The 18,896-nt window shown below is 39.3% G+C and overlaps 1 protein-coding gene across 3 annotated transcripts in view; it reads right to left on the minus strand.

The window, feature by feature from the left end:
• Positions 1–284: 284 nt before the first annotated feature.
• MCM9 (minichromosome maintenance 9 homologous recombination repair factor) overlaps positions 285–18,896 on the minus strand; it is a 69,249-nt gene continuing 50,637 nt past the window's right edge. For all 3 annotated transcript variants that reach the window (XM_075202986.1, XM_075202987.1, XM_075202985.1), the window contains 5 exons: positions 18,328–18,530; positions 17,675–17,878; positions 15,525–15,607; positions 2,359–2,504; positions 285–1,857 (listed from right to left, as the gene is read on the minus strand). In XM_075202986.1, the coding sequence (XP_075059087.1) occupies positions 324–1,857; positions 2,359–2,504; positions 15,525–15,607; positions 17,675–17,878; positions 18,328–18,530 (2,170 nt within the window). In that variant the 3' untranslated portion in view covers positions 285–323. The remainder of the gene's footprint in view (positions 1,858–2,358; positions 2,505–15,524; positions 15,608–17,674; positions 17,879–18,327; positions 18,531–18,896) is intronic.

An 18,896-nucleotide genomic window follows, 5' to 3' on the forward strand; every position in this document is an offset into this window, starting at 1 on the left:
AATATGAATATTAATAAAATTTGGTGAGGAGTTGTTTCTAAAAATATATCTAAGAAAATAATCTGCAGCTATCCATTACGCCCAATGTCTGTTAGGTAACCTCAGGTCCATCTGTAATTTGAATACAAATGAAATGACACGCTGAAATGGAACTGTATTAGGACTACGAGGTCAGCACTGCCATCTGCTGATATTACAAAGTATTGGGGATACAATATACACATCCAAATAAAGAATTGTAATCCAAGTTGGTTCAACATTACCAAATATCCACTTTCCAAAGAGAGAATCAAAATGTATTTAATATAAATGCAGCATTAGAATCACATAACAGATCTTTTTACATTTGTCTCGTCATTCCAATCAAAATCTAATGTTTCATCATCCAAGTCTGTGGTATAAAAAAGAGATTTACTTGTTATTATAGTATTACTGGTAGGAGGATCCAGCTGAAAACATTTTCTTTTTCCCCCTTCACTGTGTTTCTTGGGTGATATTGTGTCTTCTTTGTTGGGAGCAGCATATACATCAGCAGTTTTATCAGATGTAGAAGTGAATGAGAATTTTGCCAGCTTGGCAAGAGTATTAGAAGAGACCTTTCTGCTGTGTGACCCCTCTGTCAGTTTATTTTCCTCACTTAAACACACAGGAAGGGAAATTACATTACTTGTGGCAGATCCTTTCACTGCTTCATCTATGGTGGCAACACATGTGTGATTTCTTGATTCCTTCTGACTCATAATAACAGAACTGGTTTTCTCTATACTACTCGATTTCCCCAATAGCTTCCGTATTTTTTCTGTAGGAGCAGCTTTTGCCTTTTGCCGATCCTTAAATATGTCACCAATTTGACTTTCTTTCTTACCACCAGAAGTCGTCATGGATTCATTTTCTATTGCCAGATAGTGCACTAGTTTAGTTTTTTGCTTAAATGAAAACTTGGCTAGTTCGGCTAATTTGGCGCGCATATCTGGATCCTTTATACCTGCTCTCTCTTCTTCTAGGTCCTTAATAACTGGCCCCCCTTCTTCTGGGTCCTTCATATCTGCTCTTCCTTCTTCTGGGTTCTTCATATCTGCTCTTCCTTCTTCTGGGTCAATCTGGAGTTTTCTTTTTCTGCCTCGTGCAGGGGTGCTATGCAGAGGACCAGCCATTGAAGTACAAACATCTTCTAAAGCAGTTCTAGTTTCCAAGCACTCTGCTGATCTAATAATATTAGAAGCACTTTTTTTTAGTGACTGTTTGTTCATTTTTTGCCATTTTTTAGAAACATGCTCAGTAATAACTTCATCTGGCACATTGCTTACATTTGTGCCACAGGAACTTTTCCCTGCTGGTTGTGCTTGTATTTCCTTTACCTCACCTAGACCTTTATTAAAACCATTACTGCTGATTTCTGCAAGTCCTGGTTGAATTTTTAGGCTTGTATATCCCTCAGTAGCATTAGATATAGGAGAAATTTCAATTCTCTGGTGAACTGATGGAATAGAATCAAACCATCCCAGACTGGAATCATTGCATGTCTTGCTTTGGCTCTCTGAAGGACTCAATGACTGTTCATTACAACTCAGCTTTTCAGAATATCCCATTTCCAGAATATTGTGTGTGCTCTGCTTTAGTAATGGATCAGACATATCTCTGCAAATAAGATTACTTTTTGTAGCTTTTGAAGTATTTTGGAAGGCTGAACATTTTGCAGTGCCTAAATCTGAGCAGATTTCTCCTTTCAAGATGGAATGTTCTGAAGTCTGCGGGTGTACATTATCGACATGCAATATTTTATCTACCATGGAATATTCAGAGCCACTGGGGTTACTTTTACCAGAATGAGGGTGGCAGGAGTCCTGATTCTGTTGTCTGTTTTGAAAAGAAAATATATATATGCATAATAAACAGATTAGAAACTTTCTACTATTACTATGTTCCCTACAATATCTTTTGGCATAAGCTTTAAGTGGTACAAATTTAACAAAATAAACTGAGACTATATTGAGACAGCTCATCGGTGTATATATGCTGACTGATGATGTTGTGTGTTCCTCCTGCTCTTAGGTTTTAAATATATACACGTACACACATATGATAATGTGATAAGGTCAGCTTTGTTTTTAATTATTATGAGAAATATCGCTCTAACAATCATCCAATTACCACACAATCTATGAGAAGACACTACATAATTTTGGGCAACATCTGGTGCATGTATTAGTTTTTAGTATTTTGCAGTGAAAAAAGTACAAAACATAGTGTGATTTGTTTTCCTGGTTTAGAATACTGAAACATTTTTAATATAGCAATGCTAAAACTGCTCCCTATGAGGCAGTATATGTTATAACTTTCTCTGGTAAGTGTAGTTACCTTTCCAGCCTCTGTAACTCTTCCCTTAAAATGTTCTGAAGACCAAGCCTATCCAAGAGGAGCTCACACTGCATCTGGTACTGCTCTTGCGGATTTTCCGGGAATGATGTGTGTAGAGCATTCACCCCTCCAAGTAAAGCACCTCCCTGCATTAGGGGGAAATACACTTCAGTGGAGAACCAAACTAACAAAACATTTTACTTGGTTACATTTTGTTCGTGCATGAAGCCATAATCATGGAATGATCCTACTGTAAAGTCATGAACATGATTTCTTTCCTGTGAATAGTGGGTGGTGAAATGGGTCACTGTGACTACGGCTGCTACCCACAGATATGCAATATTAACATTATGTGGATGTAGTAATTTCAGCAACTGTAAATATGTCGACACTTATACTGTCCACACGAAAATGGTGACTGTAAATTTCCACAAACTCATTCTGGGTAGGAACATGTTTGGCAACATAAAAAACCCTCACAGATGACTATGAAAAAATGACAGCCGCTAGGGCTATTTATAATCTGGGGCTTTCAGCTCTGATAGAGGGGGAAAGTCCTAGGTTATAAACAGACCTAGCGGCTGTCATTTTCTCATTATGCGACAGGAGCTCCTGCAGTCAGGGCCCAGAGTGTTTATAATGATTTCTTTATTTTGACAAGCATGTTGCGGTGGATTAGTTGGGTTATTTATTAGATGTATTTTTTATGGACAACCACAGAGCTTTGGAATTCATTTTATTAGGTTTTCTCCTTTTTTTTATAGCTTGGAAGATTGGAATTATTACAGATGAAAAACTTTTTTCTTTATTTTCAATGCATTTATTTGTCAAATGAGGTGTGTGGTTTATTTTACATTGGTGCACTACAGGTCACAGCGGGCCCTAGGTGCCAGGGCAAGCTGGTACTTGTGGTTCCCTAAGTGCCAGCATGCCCTGGCAGCAATAGGTATGCTGGTTCTTGTAGTATTACAAGCACCAGCATGCCCACCAAACTGTTAATGGCAGGTTTGGGTTGCTGGGACCACTAGTGTGTTTTAATATAAAAATATATTTTTATACCCACACCCACCGCCCAGAGGTGTGGAAAGAGCCCTGGTGCTTACAGCATGGGGCTGGGTAAACCTGGCAGGGGCGGGGGTTAGAATGAACGCTATGGGTTCACCTGCTATAGTGCTACCAGCCCCGGCTGGCAAAGTCTGGTGTTTGTTCTAGTAAAATCGGGGGGACCCCACACTTTTTGTTCCCCCGATTTTGCTAGTACCAGCCTAGACTGGCAGCACTAGGTTTAATCTGTTTGGGGGTTGGGCATGTTTTGTTTTAAATTTATTTACTGTATTGGGGTCTGCTAATACCGGATACGTTGGCAGTACTAAGGTTTAATGTGTTTTGGTGGAAGGTTTGGATTCATGCTATGTTTAATTTTTTATATTAAGCATTTTGTGCTGTACGGCGACTGCTGTTGGCATTGCCCTTTGAATGTTGACTTTGTGACTGTACAGTCACAATTTGAATTTGTCGACAGAATCAATATGAACATTTGCACTGTCACCATTTTGGTGTGGACAGTATAAGTGTCAAAATATTCACAGTTGCCATATCGTACTCAACCTAACGTTATGTATTATGCATAAGTCTCCAGCTCAAACATTCTTTATCTTTTTTTGCTTTGATTAGAGGAGGCAGCTTATGATTAATTTACTTTCTTGGAATTGCTTTACTCTTGGCTATAGATAGACAGGTTATATACCGTAATAAAAACATGTATTAAAACGACATAACTGTTAATGTATTAATAATCTTTTCAACATAATATTAAAATAGCATTAATAATAAATTAATTAATTTGCATTATACATTATTTTATCCTTAAAAAAAAAAAAAAAAAAGATAACTAGTGCACATTTTTTCAGATCCTTACCCCTATGGCTTTAACATGCTTATATGCCAAAACTAAGACTCTTAAGTTCTTGTGCCATAAGTGTAAAGTACACGACACTGAAGCTTCCAGGTCCATATGTAGACATTTGCTAGTAAACATGTGTTTTAAAATGCACCATACAATGAATCCTACAAACACTGTTATTCCCCTCATATTCGACCTAACCTGATGCATCCTTTCACAGACTTTTTTTATTTTTTTACTGTTAAAAATCAATCACATGGTACTGTGGTGGGGCAGAGGATCCACTCAATTTTAAAAGAATGTCTGTTAAGAGGGAAGGGCGGGTCAGGCAGACACCTGGGGGTAAATGTATGAAAGTCCGATTTTTTCAACTCGGCGAGTTTTCAGTGAAAATTTAAAACGGCAATGCCTTTAAAGGCATTGTTTTGCATTTAAAGCCATTGCCGCTTTAAATTTTCACTGAAAACTCGCCGATTAGCGGCGAGTTCAAAAAAAATCGGACTTTCATACATTTACCCCCTGGTTTCTGCCAATCACTGCTTTCGAGACAAGTACCATCCTCCATATACATTGGAGATTGGGGCTTTCTATACATAAAAAAAAGTGTAAAATTATTATTATTATTTTAAAAAGTGTTCAAAATAAAAATTAGAACATACATTAACAGCAGGGTAGTATATGAAACAGACATGTCCATGAGCAGCTGTTTGCTGGATAGGTCTGCTACATAAGGTCAGGGAGTTGCTAAGAGCGCAAAAGCTAAAATCACTTTAAAATTAAAGGAAACTATTAAAAAAAAAATCCTGATCCCCTCCTCAAAAAAATGAAGTTAATGATACACCTCTCAATTTGGGGAATAGCCGAACTAGCTGAAACTACTCTTTTATACTTACAGGCCCTGAGACAACAATCGCAGGTGAAAACTGTTATCTTCTAGATTGCAATGTTCCAATCCATGAATCCCACCAATGTCGACTATCCTCTTGCCTGCTGTGCCAAAAGCAAGCTCCTGATTTCACATTCCCACCAACAAGACCTGCCCTAACCAACTGATTCCATTTTCCATGCAAACACCTTGTTGAGTCTTTCATATTTGATCAATTATGTTGTGATCAAAAAGTAAATAAATCAAAAAGTATAGTTCGGGGATCACGCAGGGCAGCACTGTATTGTAGCCAATAAATGATCAAATGTCAGGGCTCCTAATAAACAAATACAGACAACCATAGAGCCAGAAAAATGAAAGTATCTTTCGCCAGGTATTATGCACTGGACAAATATGAACTGCACTGGTTAAGTCCTCCTAAGTACACTGATGACACATTTATTAGTGTATAAAATAATCTTATATAGTTGATATTTATTATTTATAGTCAGGTATTATGCAGTCTGTTCACAACAGATGTGTTGACAGAGGCTTAGGATAATCACAAAGATTACAGCAAGATGCGAGCAGGCCTGGAGAGGATAGCCTCCAGTGGAGAGGTGATGTGGGAGTGAGGCCTGTTCCACGTCGTGGGTCGGTCATCCAGGATGACACTAGCATCTGAAGAAGTGGGCTAAGAAGGATTCCAGGGGGTAAATGTATCATCCTCCGATTTTTTCAACTCGCCGGAAATTGGCGTCTTTGCATTGAAAATTTAAAGCGGCGATGTCTTTACAAGCCGCCACCGCCGCTTTAAATTTTCAATGCAAAGTCGCCGATTTCCGGCGAGTTGAAAAAAAATCGGAGGATGATACATTTACCCCCAGGGGTTGGAGGCACCAGACATTGACCACAGGACAAAAGCAGAGGCAGGTTGACCCCAAAAGTCCCTGATGTACATTGGGATAATGTCAGAATGATGGAGTCAAGTGTTGAGGAGGCTTCAGGGATGGCCAGGAAAGCCGGGCAAGAGGACTAGGCTGCAGCCCTGGCTTATATTAGCAATGGCAGATCGTGTTAGCGTCTGTAATGGAGGACTCACTCAAGGATAGGGAAAGCAAATTGTCAGCAGAGGTAACTGGATGGTAGAGCAGGGCCTGGGCTTCACCGGATAATTTTGGGGCACAGACGATGTGAGCACTGGGTCCCAGTATCTACCATCTGCTCTGTCCGGGAGCCGGGAGATATCACTGATATAACATGTTTATACATTAACAAGGTAATTCTGAAAATAATGTGTTAATATGTAAAATGTTTCCCTAACAAATCATGTTGTACCATAAAGAAAATAAAGGTTTACTGTGTTAAGTCCAAAATATTGGTTTCATGTAACTTGTTATGTTGCTAATCTCTTTGAACCCCCAATTATCATATCTATAATTTGAAGAACAATTTATGGACCACTTGGATAGGCCACAATTTTAATAAAAAAAAAAAAAAAATCTGCTCAGGGTGTCTTTGAACCTACTCGTACTTACTATATGAAGTCATCAATCAGGAAGTGTGCCTGAAAGATGACTTGGAGTGGAGCTAGGGAGTGCACACAATTTTATGAGAATAATTACCATGCGCTGCTCTCTACTCTATGCTGCATGCCCAAAACCCATGACTGAGCAGAGCTGGATTTAAAAATGGCGTAGCTCTGCTCCTAAAACCGAGCACTGTGACTATATGTACATGGAGCCCTTAGCATTCAAGACTTTAGGTCAATGAAAGTCTAAACATTACAAATTATAGTAAACCTAAGTATTATTCCGATACATCCATGTCTGGGAAGCCCCTTGCGTAAATGCATAGTCCCACAAGTTGCGTAATGAAATATGTCAAAGATAATCAATTATGGCAGCAGGAATTATGGCCAGTGAAGCAATATAGCTTCACTGGCCAGCAAAATGTTTGATATTAATTTAACCCGAAAGTCCTACTGATGGGAAACCCGATACACTCTAAGGACCCCATGTGCAGCCCTCTAACCTTCAAAAGGGCCACCACACATTATCCTTAATATCAGCAATAATAATACATATATTTACATATTTCTGATACACTGCATGGCCAAAAGCATGCAGACACCCAAACATCATATTTATATGTGCTTGTTAAACATAAGCCACATTCATCTGAATTAGTGATCTGGCTCACAGTCAGCATTCCAATTCATCCGAAAGGTGATCTGGGCTTGTGGTCAGGGTTCTGTGCAGGCTGTAACACATCGGTGTCTTAGTCATACTTACCATGTCATGGCCATCTGGCGTCTCCTGGTCACAGTATTACCATTTCTAAACAAACACTTTCTATCTGTTCTGCTGCATGGATGCAGCCATATTGGATTTTGTTAGGTTAACTTCCCAGTCCAACCAGACTCCAGCAGCTGCGTTCACATGACCTGTAAAGTCAATAGGCACTGGGAGCACCCTATTTAAACCAGCTCCTGAGTTCAACTCATTACCATAACAACTCACTTCCTTCTCCTGAGAATAGTTCCCTGGCTCCAGGCTTCAGTTGTTTCCAGCGCTGTTCCTGTCATTGTTTGCATTTACCAAAGTGCTCACTTCCCTGCAAGAACCCTGCATTCACCAAAGTGCGTATTTCTCAGCAGACTCCTGAAGACATTATCTTCTTCATGGATCGCCATTCCTCTCTGCCAAACACCTCTGTGTTTCCTTTAGCACTCCCATTCCACAGTTGCCTGGTGTTCTGCCAGTATAATCAATCAGTCTTTTAGCTGGGGCAAGCTCTGAGTCTCTAAGACTCATTTCCAGTTCTTTGAATCTTTGTGTGGGTTCCGGGCCTATAGGCAGTTCGCAGTCCTGAGTTCTCCACTCCTGGTCTCAGTTCTGACCTGTTTTCAGTTTTAGCTTATTCGGTTTTGAGTTTACATGCGTTGTATCTTCTGAGTTCCCAGAAGTTGGTTCCAGCTCCATGTGGTTGGTCACAGGTGCCGGGGTTGAGCTCTCCGTGAACGGGTCCAAATTATTATAGCAGTGGATTTCAGTTCTGTATTCTGGCTGACTCCGGTCCTAGACTCCTCCCTATCTGCTAGTGCTACTCTGAATTCTGGCAGTTAAAGGAGCATACCTCGGCATTCCCCAGATGAGCAGGTTTTATCAAGGCCCCAGGTTCAGCTATACTCCTGTTTCAGCAACACCCAAGGATCCAGATACGGATCAACAAAAACAAACGACTGTGACACAGGCTAGTCAAGTTCTTCCACACCAAACTCAGGAAACAGTTTTTTGTTGGACTTCACTTTGTACATGGGGCACTGTAATACTGAAACAGGAAAGGGCATTCCGCAAATGTTGCCATACAGTTGAAAGCACACAATTTTCAAGAATGTCTTATGCTGTAGCACTAAGGTTTACTGGAGCTAAGGGGCCCAGGCCAAACCATAAAAAGCAACTCTAGACCATTATTCCTCATCCACCAAACTTTACAGCATGCATTAGGGTAGGAATCATTCTTCTAGCATCTGCCAAACCTAGATTCATCCTTCAGACTGCCAGATTGTGAATTGTGATTCGTCACACTACTGCTCCAGAGTCCAATAGAGACAAGCTTTACACCTCTCTGGTCGACTTTTGGAATTGTGCTCAGTGATCTGAGGCTTGTGTGCGGCTGCTCAGTTACGGAATCCTAATACATGAAAATCCTGACAAACAGTTCTTGTGCTGTCATTGTTTCTAGAGGCAGTTTGGAACTCAGTAGTGAGTGTTGCAACTGTAAATAGACTATTTTTATGCACTACATGCTTCAACTCTCAGTGGTCCCGTTCTGTGAGCTTGTGTAGTGTACTGCTTCATGACTGAGCTATTGTTGCTCCTAGATGTTTCCACTTCCGAATAATTGCACTTACAGTTGACCAGTGCAGTTCTAGCAGGGCAGAAAGTTTACAAACTGACTTATTGTAAATGGCGGCATCCTATGACAGTATCCCGTTAAATGTTCCTGAGCTCTTCAGTATGACCCATTCTACTGTTAATGTTTGACTAAGTAGATTGCATGGCTTTATGCTTGATTGTATGAACCTGTTAGCAATGGCTGAAATGGCAAAACATACTAATTAGAAGGGATGTCCACATATTTATAACCGCGTAGTGCATGTTCCAGATGTGGACTATGGCATATGTTGGTGCAATGAATAGAAATGTTCTCGGGGCAAAAAGTAAACAAAATGGTTGTTAAAACAGATTAGCACACCAACACACCTCTTTCAGTGATGTCACAATGGAGAGGGGTTCAGGCAAAGAAGAAACAGGTTTAAAGCAGAACGAAAAATAACACATGTAAAGAGATGAAAAATTGTCTTTTTGGTTTCAGCCATCCAATTCTGGTCTTTACCCAGGCCACATAATTCACCTGAAATTACTGTATTCCCTGTTTTATATTTATGTATTTTTATAACTAGTTATCAATTTTTTGTCACATCAATCATATCTAGTAACGCTCTATCTTTGTGATCTTAAAGGGCTCAGATTTTATTTGTTTTTTGATATTGCTATATTTATGCAAGGAATTGGTTTCCAGCAACTCGGATTAAATTAGGCATTTTGGGATAAATCAGAGTAACTGGAGATTTCTTAAGACTGTCAGATTTTGAACTAAATCTTAGTGGCGGCAGAGTTATGTTTTTAACACAGAGGGAGATTTTTTGGGCTTTAATAATTTTTAGACAAGCCAGGTGCTTTTGTTTTGATTAACCTTACCATACCCATGTCACATATGACAATCTGTGCTGTGAAAAACCCTAACATACTTGTATTCATCTACCTTTGGTCAAGGGTATTAAAGTAATTTTATCGTTTTAAAGTAAGCATTGCCCAATCAATTGTATGTGTTTCCAAAGCACAAAGTGATTTATTTTAGCAGATGTAAATAGTCAACAATTCAATACACTATTATATTATGATAAAGTACAGTACAGCCAATACCAAAAGATAAGTACATACCAATGCTATCGCATGCGCTCGCTGCGCACCCACGGGACCCGGTGGACAGTATATCTGTTAGAATACCGTGTCAGAGTTGACTGAGTACCAGGGGGTGTGCAGCTATGATTATATACAGTACAGTGTTACACTTGAACAATAGAGATGACGTAGATTGCTTCTATAGGTCCAGACGTTGGGTGGGTCCAGGGTAAACAGATCATAGGTTGATTCAATCTAAGGAATACAAAGGTGGGGGTCGTCTCTCCAGGGGGTCTGCTCCTTTCATAGCCAGCATCATACAAAGGATTATTCCCTAATATCAATAACTAAAGTATGCAATGTGCGATCTCTTCGCCGACTGCACCGGACAGCTGCTGATGAATAGGGTTTCAGTATGATACCAGACATGGTATCATACTGAAACCAGGGCAATGTTTATTTAAACAAAGTTCCTGCAGTCATAATGCATATTGCTACCCCCCTAATTTATTTTACAAAGCATTAAATATTTGGTGTCTTGAAATACAGTTTGTCTTTACTTCATGTACCATACATAAATCCCTTTCTCCGATTCCATCTGGGGGACACTACTACCATGGGGTTGTATAAGGGAACATGGAGTAGGCACTCAAATAGATAACTAATTTGATTCCCCTAAAAGCTCACCGTCAGAAAGTGCGAGGGGAGGATGAGTAGACCTCATGCTTGGGTTCTGGGAGTGTCCAGAGACCAATTTAACTGGTCCAGGCCTTTAACTAAGGACGTGTACCACACAGGCTCTCCCTGAGAGGGGCCTCTGAAAGAGGAGGTGGATGACCTGCCAAGAAGGCCCAGGTTCACAACCTGCCCTGCTGCCAATGGTGCAGCAGATGGGGCTAAAGGGTGGGAGCCAGGGGGATAACCCCAGCGAACACTGGTATCTCTGCTGAACGGGCAAGCATCTGAGTCAGTGCCAATACAAACTGCGCCAGTGTGACCGCCCATGCTGGTTCCTACAACTTTCCAACTACAGTGGAGCAGAACCCTGGGCCTGGTTACCCCTGGCCCCGCACCACAGTCCACACAAACCACCCCTGTGTCTGACTGTCCACTAGGAAGCTTTACTATACATTTGGAGCAAGTGGAATATTTAGTCCAGGGTGTCTTACCCTTGTCTGACATTGTTATATATCAAAGTAATACTTTCCCCCTATTACCAGCCACCTGTCTAGTATAGAAGAAGAAGGTAACTGCTTTTTTTTTTTTCAGAATAGGAAAGAAAAATAACTTTCTTAGAGGATACTGTTTTGTCTATAACATACCCCACAGTACCTCCCAACCATAAAAATATGTATCTATACACACATGCACCTAGGTACCAGCCTATACTCCTATAGCAAACCTAGGTACAGAAATTGTGATTTATGTGGCACAATGTTTATTCCAAACAACAGCATACATATATCCACTATAACAATATAAACACTGTGCATATTTTCTTTTATAATGTGTAAATAATGATAGAAAAAAGTACTTAGCCCTCCTAGATGGCCAAGGACCAGCTCAAAACGATTTAGAGAGGAGAAAAACCTGTGCAGTAATGTCCTGTCCGAATTACAGCCTTGGCTGCCTCAATTGTATTTCCCTCTTGGGAATATACCAACTGCTCCAGAAAAGCGGGAAGACTTCTACATCTTTTTCTTTCCCCCGGACTGCTCTTTTCTTCTTTGGCAGTCTGAGAATGCTGACCAAAGGTAGGCTTCTCTCTAACAAGCCCGTTGGTCTGCTTTTTTTTTTTTAATATAAGCACACAAAACCCCCCAAAAATGTAGTGAGTAGACCTCAATGTATTATACATGTATCAACTTCACTATATTCTCTATAGTACACAATATACTTCCCCTTTGCATATAATGCAGCAAGTACAATGTGAGATAGAAAGGCAAAGGAAAAGATACTTAGCTTCCTGCTAACACTAGCAGACAGGAGGGAATCCGACAGCAGCCAATATGTGTTTTGTTTGACTGCAAACATTCCTCCGTGCTCAGCAATGGATTGGTGCATCCAGAAGAAACCAAAATGCTGATGAAGGCAGGTGGAGCTCCCTATTAACTCCTCCCTGTCAGTCTACCTTGCCTAGATTTCTTTAATACCCCCTGTTATGAGGGGCTTCCAGAATTAATCCCGCAGACAGTAGTATACTTTCTTTCTCCCCCTAATCATGTCTTGTGCTCTAGATCCGATCCTCCCCCCTCCCCCTCTTGAGGAGGGGACTTGGAACATTTCCAAGATGGCATCTGCAAACATGCTGAGTGCCGGCACTCTATGCCCCACAGAGCAATGCCGGACCTCTGAAATGATGAGACCGCGGGCCTTTGTGCCGCCTATCAGCATCAGTACATGCTGGATTCCGGCGCTCTATCCCCGACAGAGGAGTGCCGGTCCTCAGAACAATATGACCTCGGGTTTTACCCGACAGCATCTAGGGGGCATGTAGGGGAGAGAAAAATGCAGTCAGTGAGAGCCTCTGCTGTTCTCACTGTGACTGCTACTACTCAGCTGAAAACTATGAGCAGTGTGCTTGTTCCAGTACTGCTATTAATAACAAATAAAACTATCAACTAAACAAAAAGCCTATCTTTGCAAGAAGAGTACACCAGAGGGCCTATGCCTCTGGCAGGGGATTGGAGAGGGAATATAGCCTGTCGGCAGGAAGTTAAGTTAGTTAACTATTTGAGTGCCTACTCCATGTTCCCTCATACAACCCCATGGTAGTAGTGTCCCCCAGATAGCATGAAGGAGAAAAACTATTTATTGACACATAAGTGGCAATTTCAATAGATAAATTGGTGAAAGGCGTTTCTAAAATAACCTTTTTAGTGTTTGATCGTTATCATCTTTCTGATCAAATTACTACTTAGCCAATATACCAGGGAAAAACTGATTGTCAAAAAGCCAAGTAAGGTCACTCTCAGATTAAGATAGATTACTCACAAATTTAAATCAAGCACATATCCTGAAACTATTACTATAAAAGATCTGTTTCTACCATCTCCTATTATAGTACAAGATCAAACTAATCCTTAAAAATAATTGCCACACCTTGAATAATGCTAGCTCCTATGTTTCTCATATTTTGTTGTGTATGCAATGCAAGAGAGCATATTTTGCTGCAATCAGTACTAAAGCAATGGACTTGGCAAGACTGTTTCTATTGGGGTGTCGTTTGGGGAGAAGTGCCCTAATTTAGTAGGACAGTTAGGACTCAAAGTTTTACATGCTAACAGATTGAAATAACTATGTCTATATTTGGATTGTCAAAATTCTATATTTATTTGCACATTTCAAAATATAGAGGGTACATTGGTGAAAATGCTAAAATGATTAAAGTTTGGGGATGGACAGAAAAAAAATCTTAAAAGGAACACTGCTAGAGTGCAAAATGTTATATTAACATCCAATCTCTTTTTAACCTCTCCTTTCATTTCATTTTTCTCCTTAAATATTTCTTGGCTTAGCGTCACTTATCGCTAAAATAGGACCAAGGGGACATATGTATTGTCTTACATTTGTTTGTGTGTTTGAAGTGTTTTTTTTAGGCAAAGTGTATTTTGCATTCAAATGTGCTTATCTGTCAAGTTGTAACTGCAAGGTGCAAAACTCATTACATTTATAGGATGAGGCATTTTGCTAAGTGAAAATGTCTGTCTAACCTTTAACACAGCAAGGAATGTTCCTAAAAAATGCCCTTTTCATCTCTTTTCTTATTTCAATAATCTAGCTCAGTAACATGAAAAGTAGTCGACCTGAGGTGCACAGAACGCCCTCACTCCGCCCACCTCCTCTCTCATCTACCAGTGCATTAGGTCCTCTATAAACACCTTATTGCGCTATAAGCATTGGAAGAAATCTAAGCATGTAGTGGAAAATCCTCTTGGTGGTGGTGCATCATGTCTCAGTCATTTATGGTACCAGAGGACCTGAACAGGCCTCAATAACAGAAATAATTGTAATAGGTATAAATTATAATTTATCTCTTTCTTCAACAAAAGGAAGCAAAAACGAATGTAGAACGCTCAGATAAGGCCTGGTTCTATGGATATAGAAAGCACAGTATTTTAGGAACGTGTAGAATGGAAAGAGTGCAGATGGAAGAGATGGCCTCTGTTTAGCTGGATGTCCCTCTTCAACGCATCTTAGTGCAAGAGAAAACAAACAGCTTCAAGAGGACATAAAACAATGAGATGTCTAATGTCCTGAAGGTTGATGAAAAACTGTATAAGAGAGCATTGAATAAAGCACAGGATGAAAGTTAAGAGATGTAGGAAAGACACCTGTAAATAAGGTCCTAATAAAATGAAGTCTTGTTTGATATAAAATTTATAAAGAGGAGCATAATTTATATCTGCTCAAAGGGCTTTAACAGTTATGAAGCAATCCTGGCCAGAGGTACCTTAAAATGGTTAGCATGATACGTTCTTTTCTTTGTTGTGCTACTGAAACTCTACAAGAAACGTGGAAAGGAAAATTTTTCCCAAGGTCAGATCCCTTGTAATTGCCTGAAGCAGATTGAGGAAGTGAGCTTCAGTGTGCTGCAGCCTGATAAAATGAATCTCAAGTATCATTTACACATAAACCTAAGAGAGTTAAATAATTGAACCGCTCCTCTACCGTACTCAATGTTGCAAAAGTGGAAAGATTAAGTGTTTCTTAGGGACACAGGTGAAAGAAAAACAATGCCTCAAGTACGTGCAAAAAATATAAATAAATACAGCTTTTAACAGGGTTAGTAGGATGTGCCAAGGTTTAAATATAAGGAGAATTAAATTAAGAGTCTATAATGAGTGGCCATTTATATAAAGCATGTGCTAAAGAACATGGAGATGTGTGAGTAACGTTATGCTTGGAGTGTCCATAGTTGAGTAGTACTGTACAATACCTGGATAGGAATGCATAGAAAATAAACAGGTCAAGCTAAAGCAGATTATTAGGAAGATTATGTGGAAACTAATAATCTTAATGCATGTGTAATTCTGTGTGGAAGGGAAAATATACCTAAGGTGCAAAAATATATATCCAAGGTACCTGGTGCGCAAAAATGTTTGCTTCTAGAAGGATTATAAAGCCAATTTAGAATAGATTTGTTTTTCCAAATGAGTGGAAATATAACAAGAGTACCCAACACTTCTATGTAGTTCCAAAAGGTAGAAAAGGCAGAATCCGTGTCAGAGAAGAGTGGGTTCAGATAGAGAACCTCAAGGGGTACTGGCTGTGTAAAATGCAAGACATCAAGTTCAATCCAGCAAAATTATTTCAAATGTGAGCATTATTATGTGGGAGACATTATTTCAAAAATGTATTCCTACAAAAAGCATGGAGAAGTCAATATTTCAAGGCAGTATATAGTTAACCAAATAAATACACGTACCTGCATGGATGACTCCATTACGGACACCACAGTGATAGCATCTTCCACAGTCACAGTATCTCGATACATAAGTCGAGCATGGGCTGGAGAAAAACAGGTCAGCAACAGTTTAATGCAAAACATATTATGGTTTATTTAAGAACATCTCTTCTGTTGCCATAGCATGCATTACGAACATGTAGAGCCATGTCTGTACATTAATATATAATATATAATATATGTTAAAGCATTTGTAGTATGGAGAAAAATAATATATCTAATGTTTAAACTTTGCTAAATCTACCCAGCATCCTGTCTATTCCATCAATTACAGAAAGCATGATAGAGTCTGATAAAGTTCACAACGTGTTTCGATGTCCAGTATACTAGGCAATTGGAATGTTCTGTACAGACTACAAATTTATATATAGGGGCAAGTATGTTGATGCATAACTGACATGTCTGCTTTATCATTTGACCTTTATGACTCATTTTGAACATGGTTTGAGATTTATGGGGGTAACAATACCCGATTGTGGTGAAGTGTAGGAAATAATTACGTTTTAGTTTTTAACAGATCTTTGTACATGAAACTTCCATTTGGAGGTTTATCTTTTTAATTGTCCTTTAATATTAAAAATAAAATTCATTTGAAATAACTTTTTACAGCATAAATATATAAGAACAAATGCCCATTTGGCATTTATTTCGTTTTGCAATCCAATATTTGGTAAATATATCATGTCTAAGTTCTGTTTAATGCATAGTGAACATATAAAAAGCTCATTAAGCTTTAAAAACATTTACGCACAACTTCCAATATGATTGTAAGGCATATTTTACTGTGCTGTTCAGCTCATAAAAACAAAAAAATGCAACTTTCCCACTATTAATGTGACCTGTTTTGCCCAGGTTCACAGTATCTTTAAACTGAACTAAAAATCTTGTTCAATGATGGAATGATGCTTTTCCAATTCTACAGTATATATGCTCTCATCACAGTCCTTGCAGTGGTTTAGCTTTCACAGCTCCCTGCCATCTCTGTACTCCTTGGGAAGAGACTTGCGCTTCTTAGGCTGGGGTGTTAGAGGCTTTACTACATTACATCTTTCTCCGGACTCCACATACAGTGTCACTATGTCCCTGAAGGCTGCAGTACTAAAGTACCTGAGCCTGCAGCACATCACTCTGAACCCTATTGATTCCAGACACTGGCTGTACAAAGTTTAACACTGTGCTGACCTATTCTGCATACACAGAATGCCTTACAAAACAACTTAAAAAAGTGCATACAGCCTACATGGATGGGACAAGTGCTCCAGACAGTTTTCCAGATGGTGTTGCTCGCAGAGGAATCTTGGCCTGGCATGGTCTCAGTCAATCTCTGAGGTACATAAGGCTTGCTCAGCGCCCCACATGTTGCTATGGGGGAACCCCTTACATGACCTAAATTTATCATCAGCAAAAAAACAAACAACAAGAAAAAACCTGTGCATTGTGGTGGTGAAGGAGATAAATTAAAATCTCTATTAAGGCTGCATCATGTGTTTGTATATTTCAGTTACATATCATTTATTTATATAGCGCCACTGATTCCGCAGCACTGTACAGAGAACTCATTCACATCAGTCCCTGCCCCATTGAAGCTTACAGTCTAAATTCCCTAACATGCACACACACACACAGACTAGGGTCAATTTGTTAGAAGCCAATTAACCTACTAGTATGTTTTTGGAGTGTGGTAGGAAACCGGAGCACCCGGAGGAAAACTATGTAAACACAGGGAGAAAACATACAAACTCCACACAGATGAGGCCATGGTCGGGAATTAAACTCATGATTCCAGCGCTGTGAGGCAGAAGTGCTAACCACTTCGCCACCGTGCTGCCCCATAGTTGACTATAAACAGAATGGTATCATATTGTATTTCTGTTATGTAATGTTATAACTGCTATAGTGCAGTTGACTTAAGCCTTTCATATGTGCTATAGCTCTGTTGCTGATTTTTGTTAACATAACAACCCACTGACCCCAGAATCGATCAATAACACACAAAAATGTCGTATTACAACAAAAACACCTTTGGAATTTCTGTAGCTTATTAAACAAGATGTAAAAAATGGCTATTGACGCTTTATCAGCTTAAAGTTGTATTAATAAATTAGACTTGCCTTCCGCCAGACGTATCAAGCTCTCTAGAAGGCGGATGGTGGTACGTGCTGCATTTCTGCTATCACTTTGTCTCTGGAGCTGATAATAGCGCACTAAAATCATGTTAGCCCCTTCAGACATCTTAGGCTGCAAGCTCTTTACAAGGCAGAAGTAGGTTTTCATCTTTTCCATGCTCCAGAGCTTATCAGATTTGCGTGGGCAACCTATAATGACATGGATAAGAGATAAAATAAATTAAATAAGGGGATAGGCTTTATTTATCCAGTAGTCACAAATGCATTTCAACATACAGCATAGCTTTTTTTTTTTTTATACTAATTTATTATACATGAAATATTTTTTTTTATATTAAACTAATTATGTCCAGCAAGCTCTGTCCCATTTCCTTGCATCATTCTGAAAATAAAGAATGAATTGTGAACTAAAACTCTCTATGCAAATCAATGGATTCAAACATAAGGCAAGGTCAGCAACTGACGGTTTAAATATCTAAGCATGTGCTTCTATTTTCTACTTCAGCTTTTGTACCCGCTACAGCAGATATTTGGTCACTGTCACATTAGGATATATTTTTTTGTTGTTTCTGAAGAAAGGGAATCTCAACGACAACAAACATTTAAATGAATAGTAATGTGACTGGCAGTCAATCTACCTTTGTTTTCCAATATAAAAGAAGATATAATCCTGTCCCAGTCTTCATTTTTTGTGTCCAACAACACTAGAACCAGGTCAAATCTACTGAGAAGAGGACTAGCGAGGGCTACATTAACCGAGATGGACTCTTCTGGGTCATATGGTCCTTTTGGATTGGTAGCAGCAAGGATAGTTGTTCTAGTGTTTAGTTTGCACACCAACCTAACAAACGAAACAAAGAAAGTAAGTGTTCTGCCCATTAGTTCTAAAAAGTTCTAACATCAGAGTTAAATAACATGCAAATCATTAACCCAATATGATAACAGGTCCTTAGACTTTTTACAGTGGATATACTAGTTAAAATTCCACTTTTATTATAATGTATTATTTATGAGTTTTAGTAACAAACACAAAACAATCTTATTCTATTCCACACATGTACCTTGTCAGCTATTAAAATGAATATCTAAGTTGTTGGGATAGATATGGCAATTAAAAGGAGCACTGGCCAGGGGAAAGCTAGCTCATCACTCTACAGGGCTAGTAAAAGGAGTATTACAATGATCAATGCATGTTACTAGATCTTGG

The sequence above is a fragment of the Mixophyes fleayi genome, chromosome 3 (assembly GCF_038048845.1).
Source record: "Mixophyes fleayi isolate aMixFle1 chromosome 3, aMixFle1.hap1, whole genome shotgun sequence".
NCBI lineage: Eukaryota > Metazoa > Chordata > Amphibia > Anura > Limnodynastidae > Mixophyes > Mixophyes fleayi.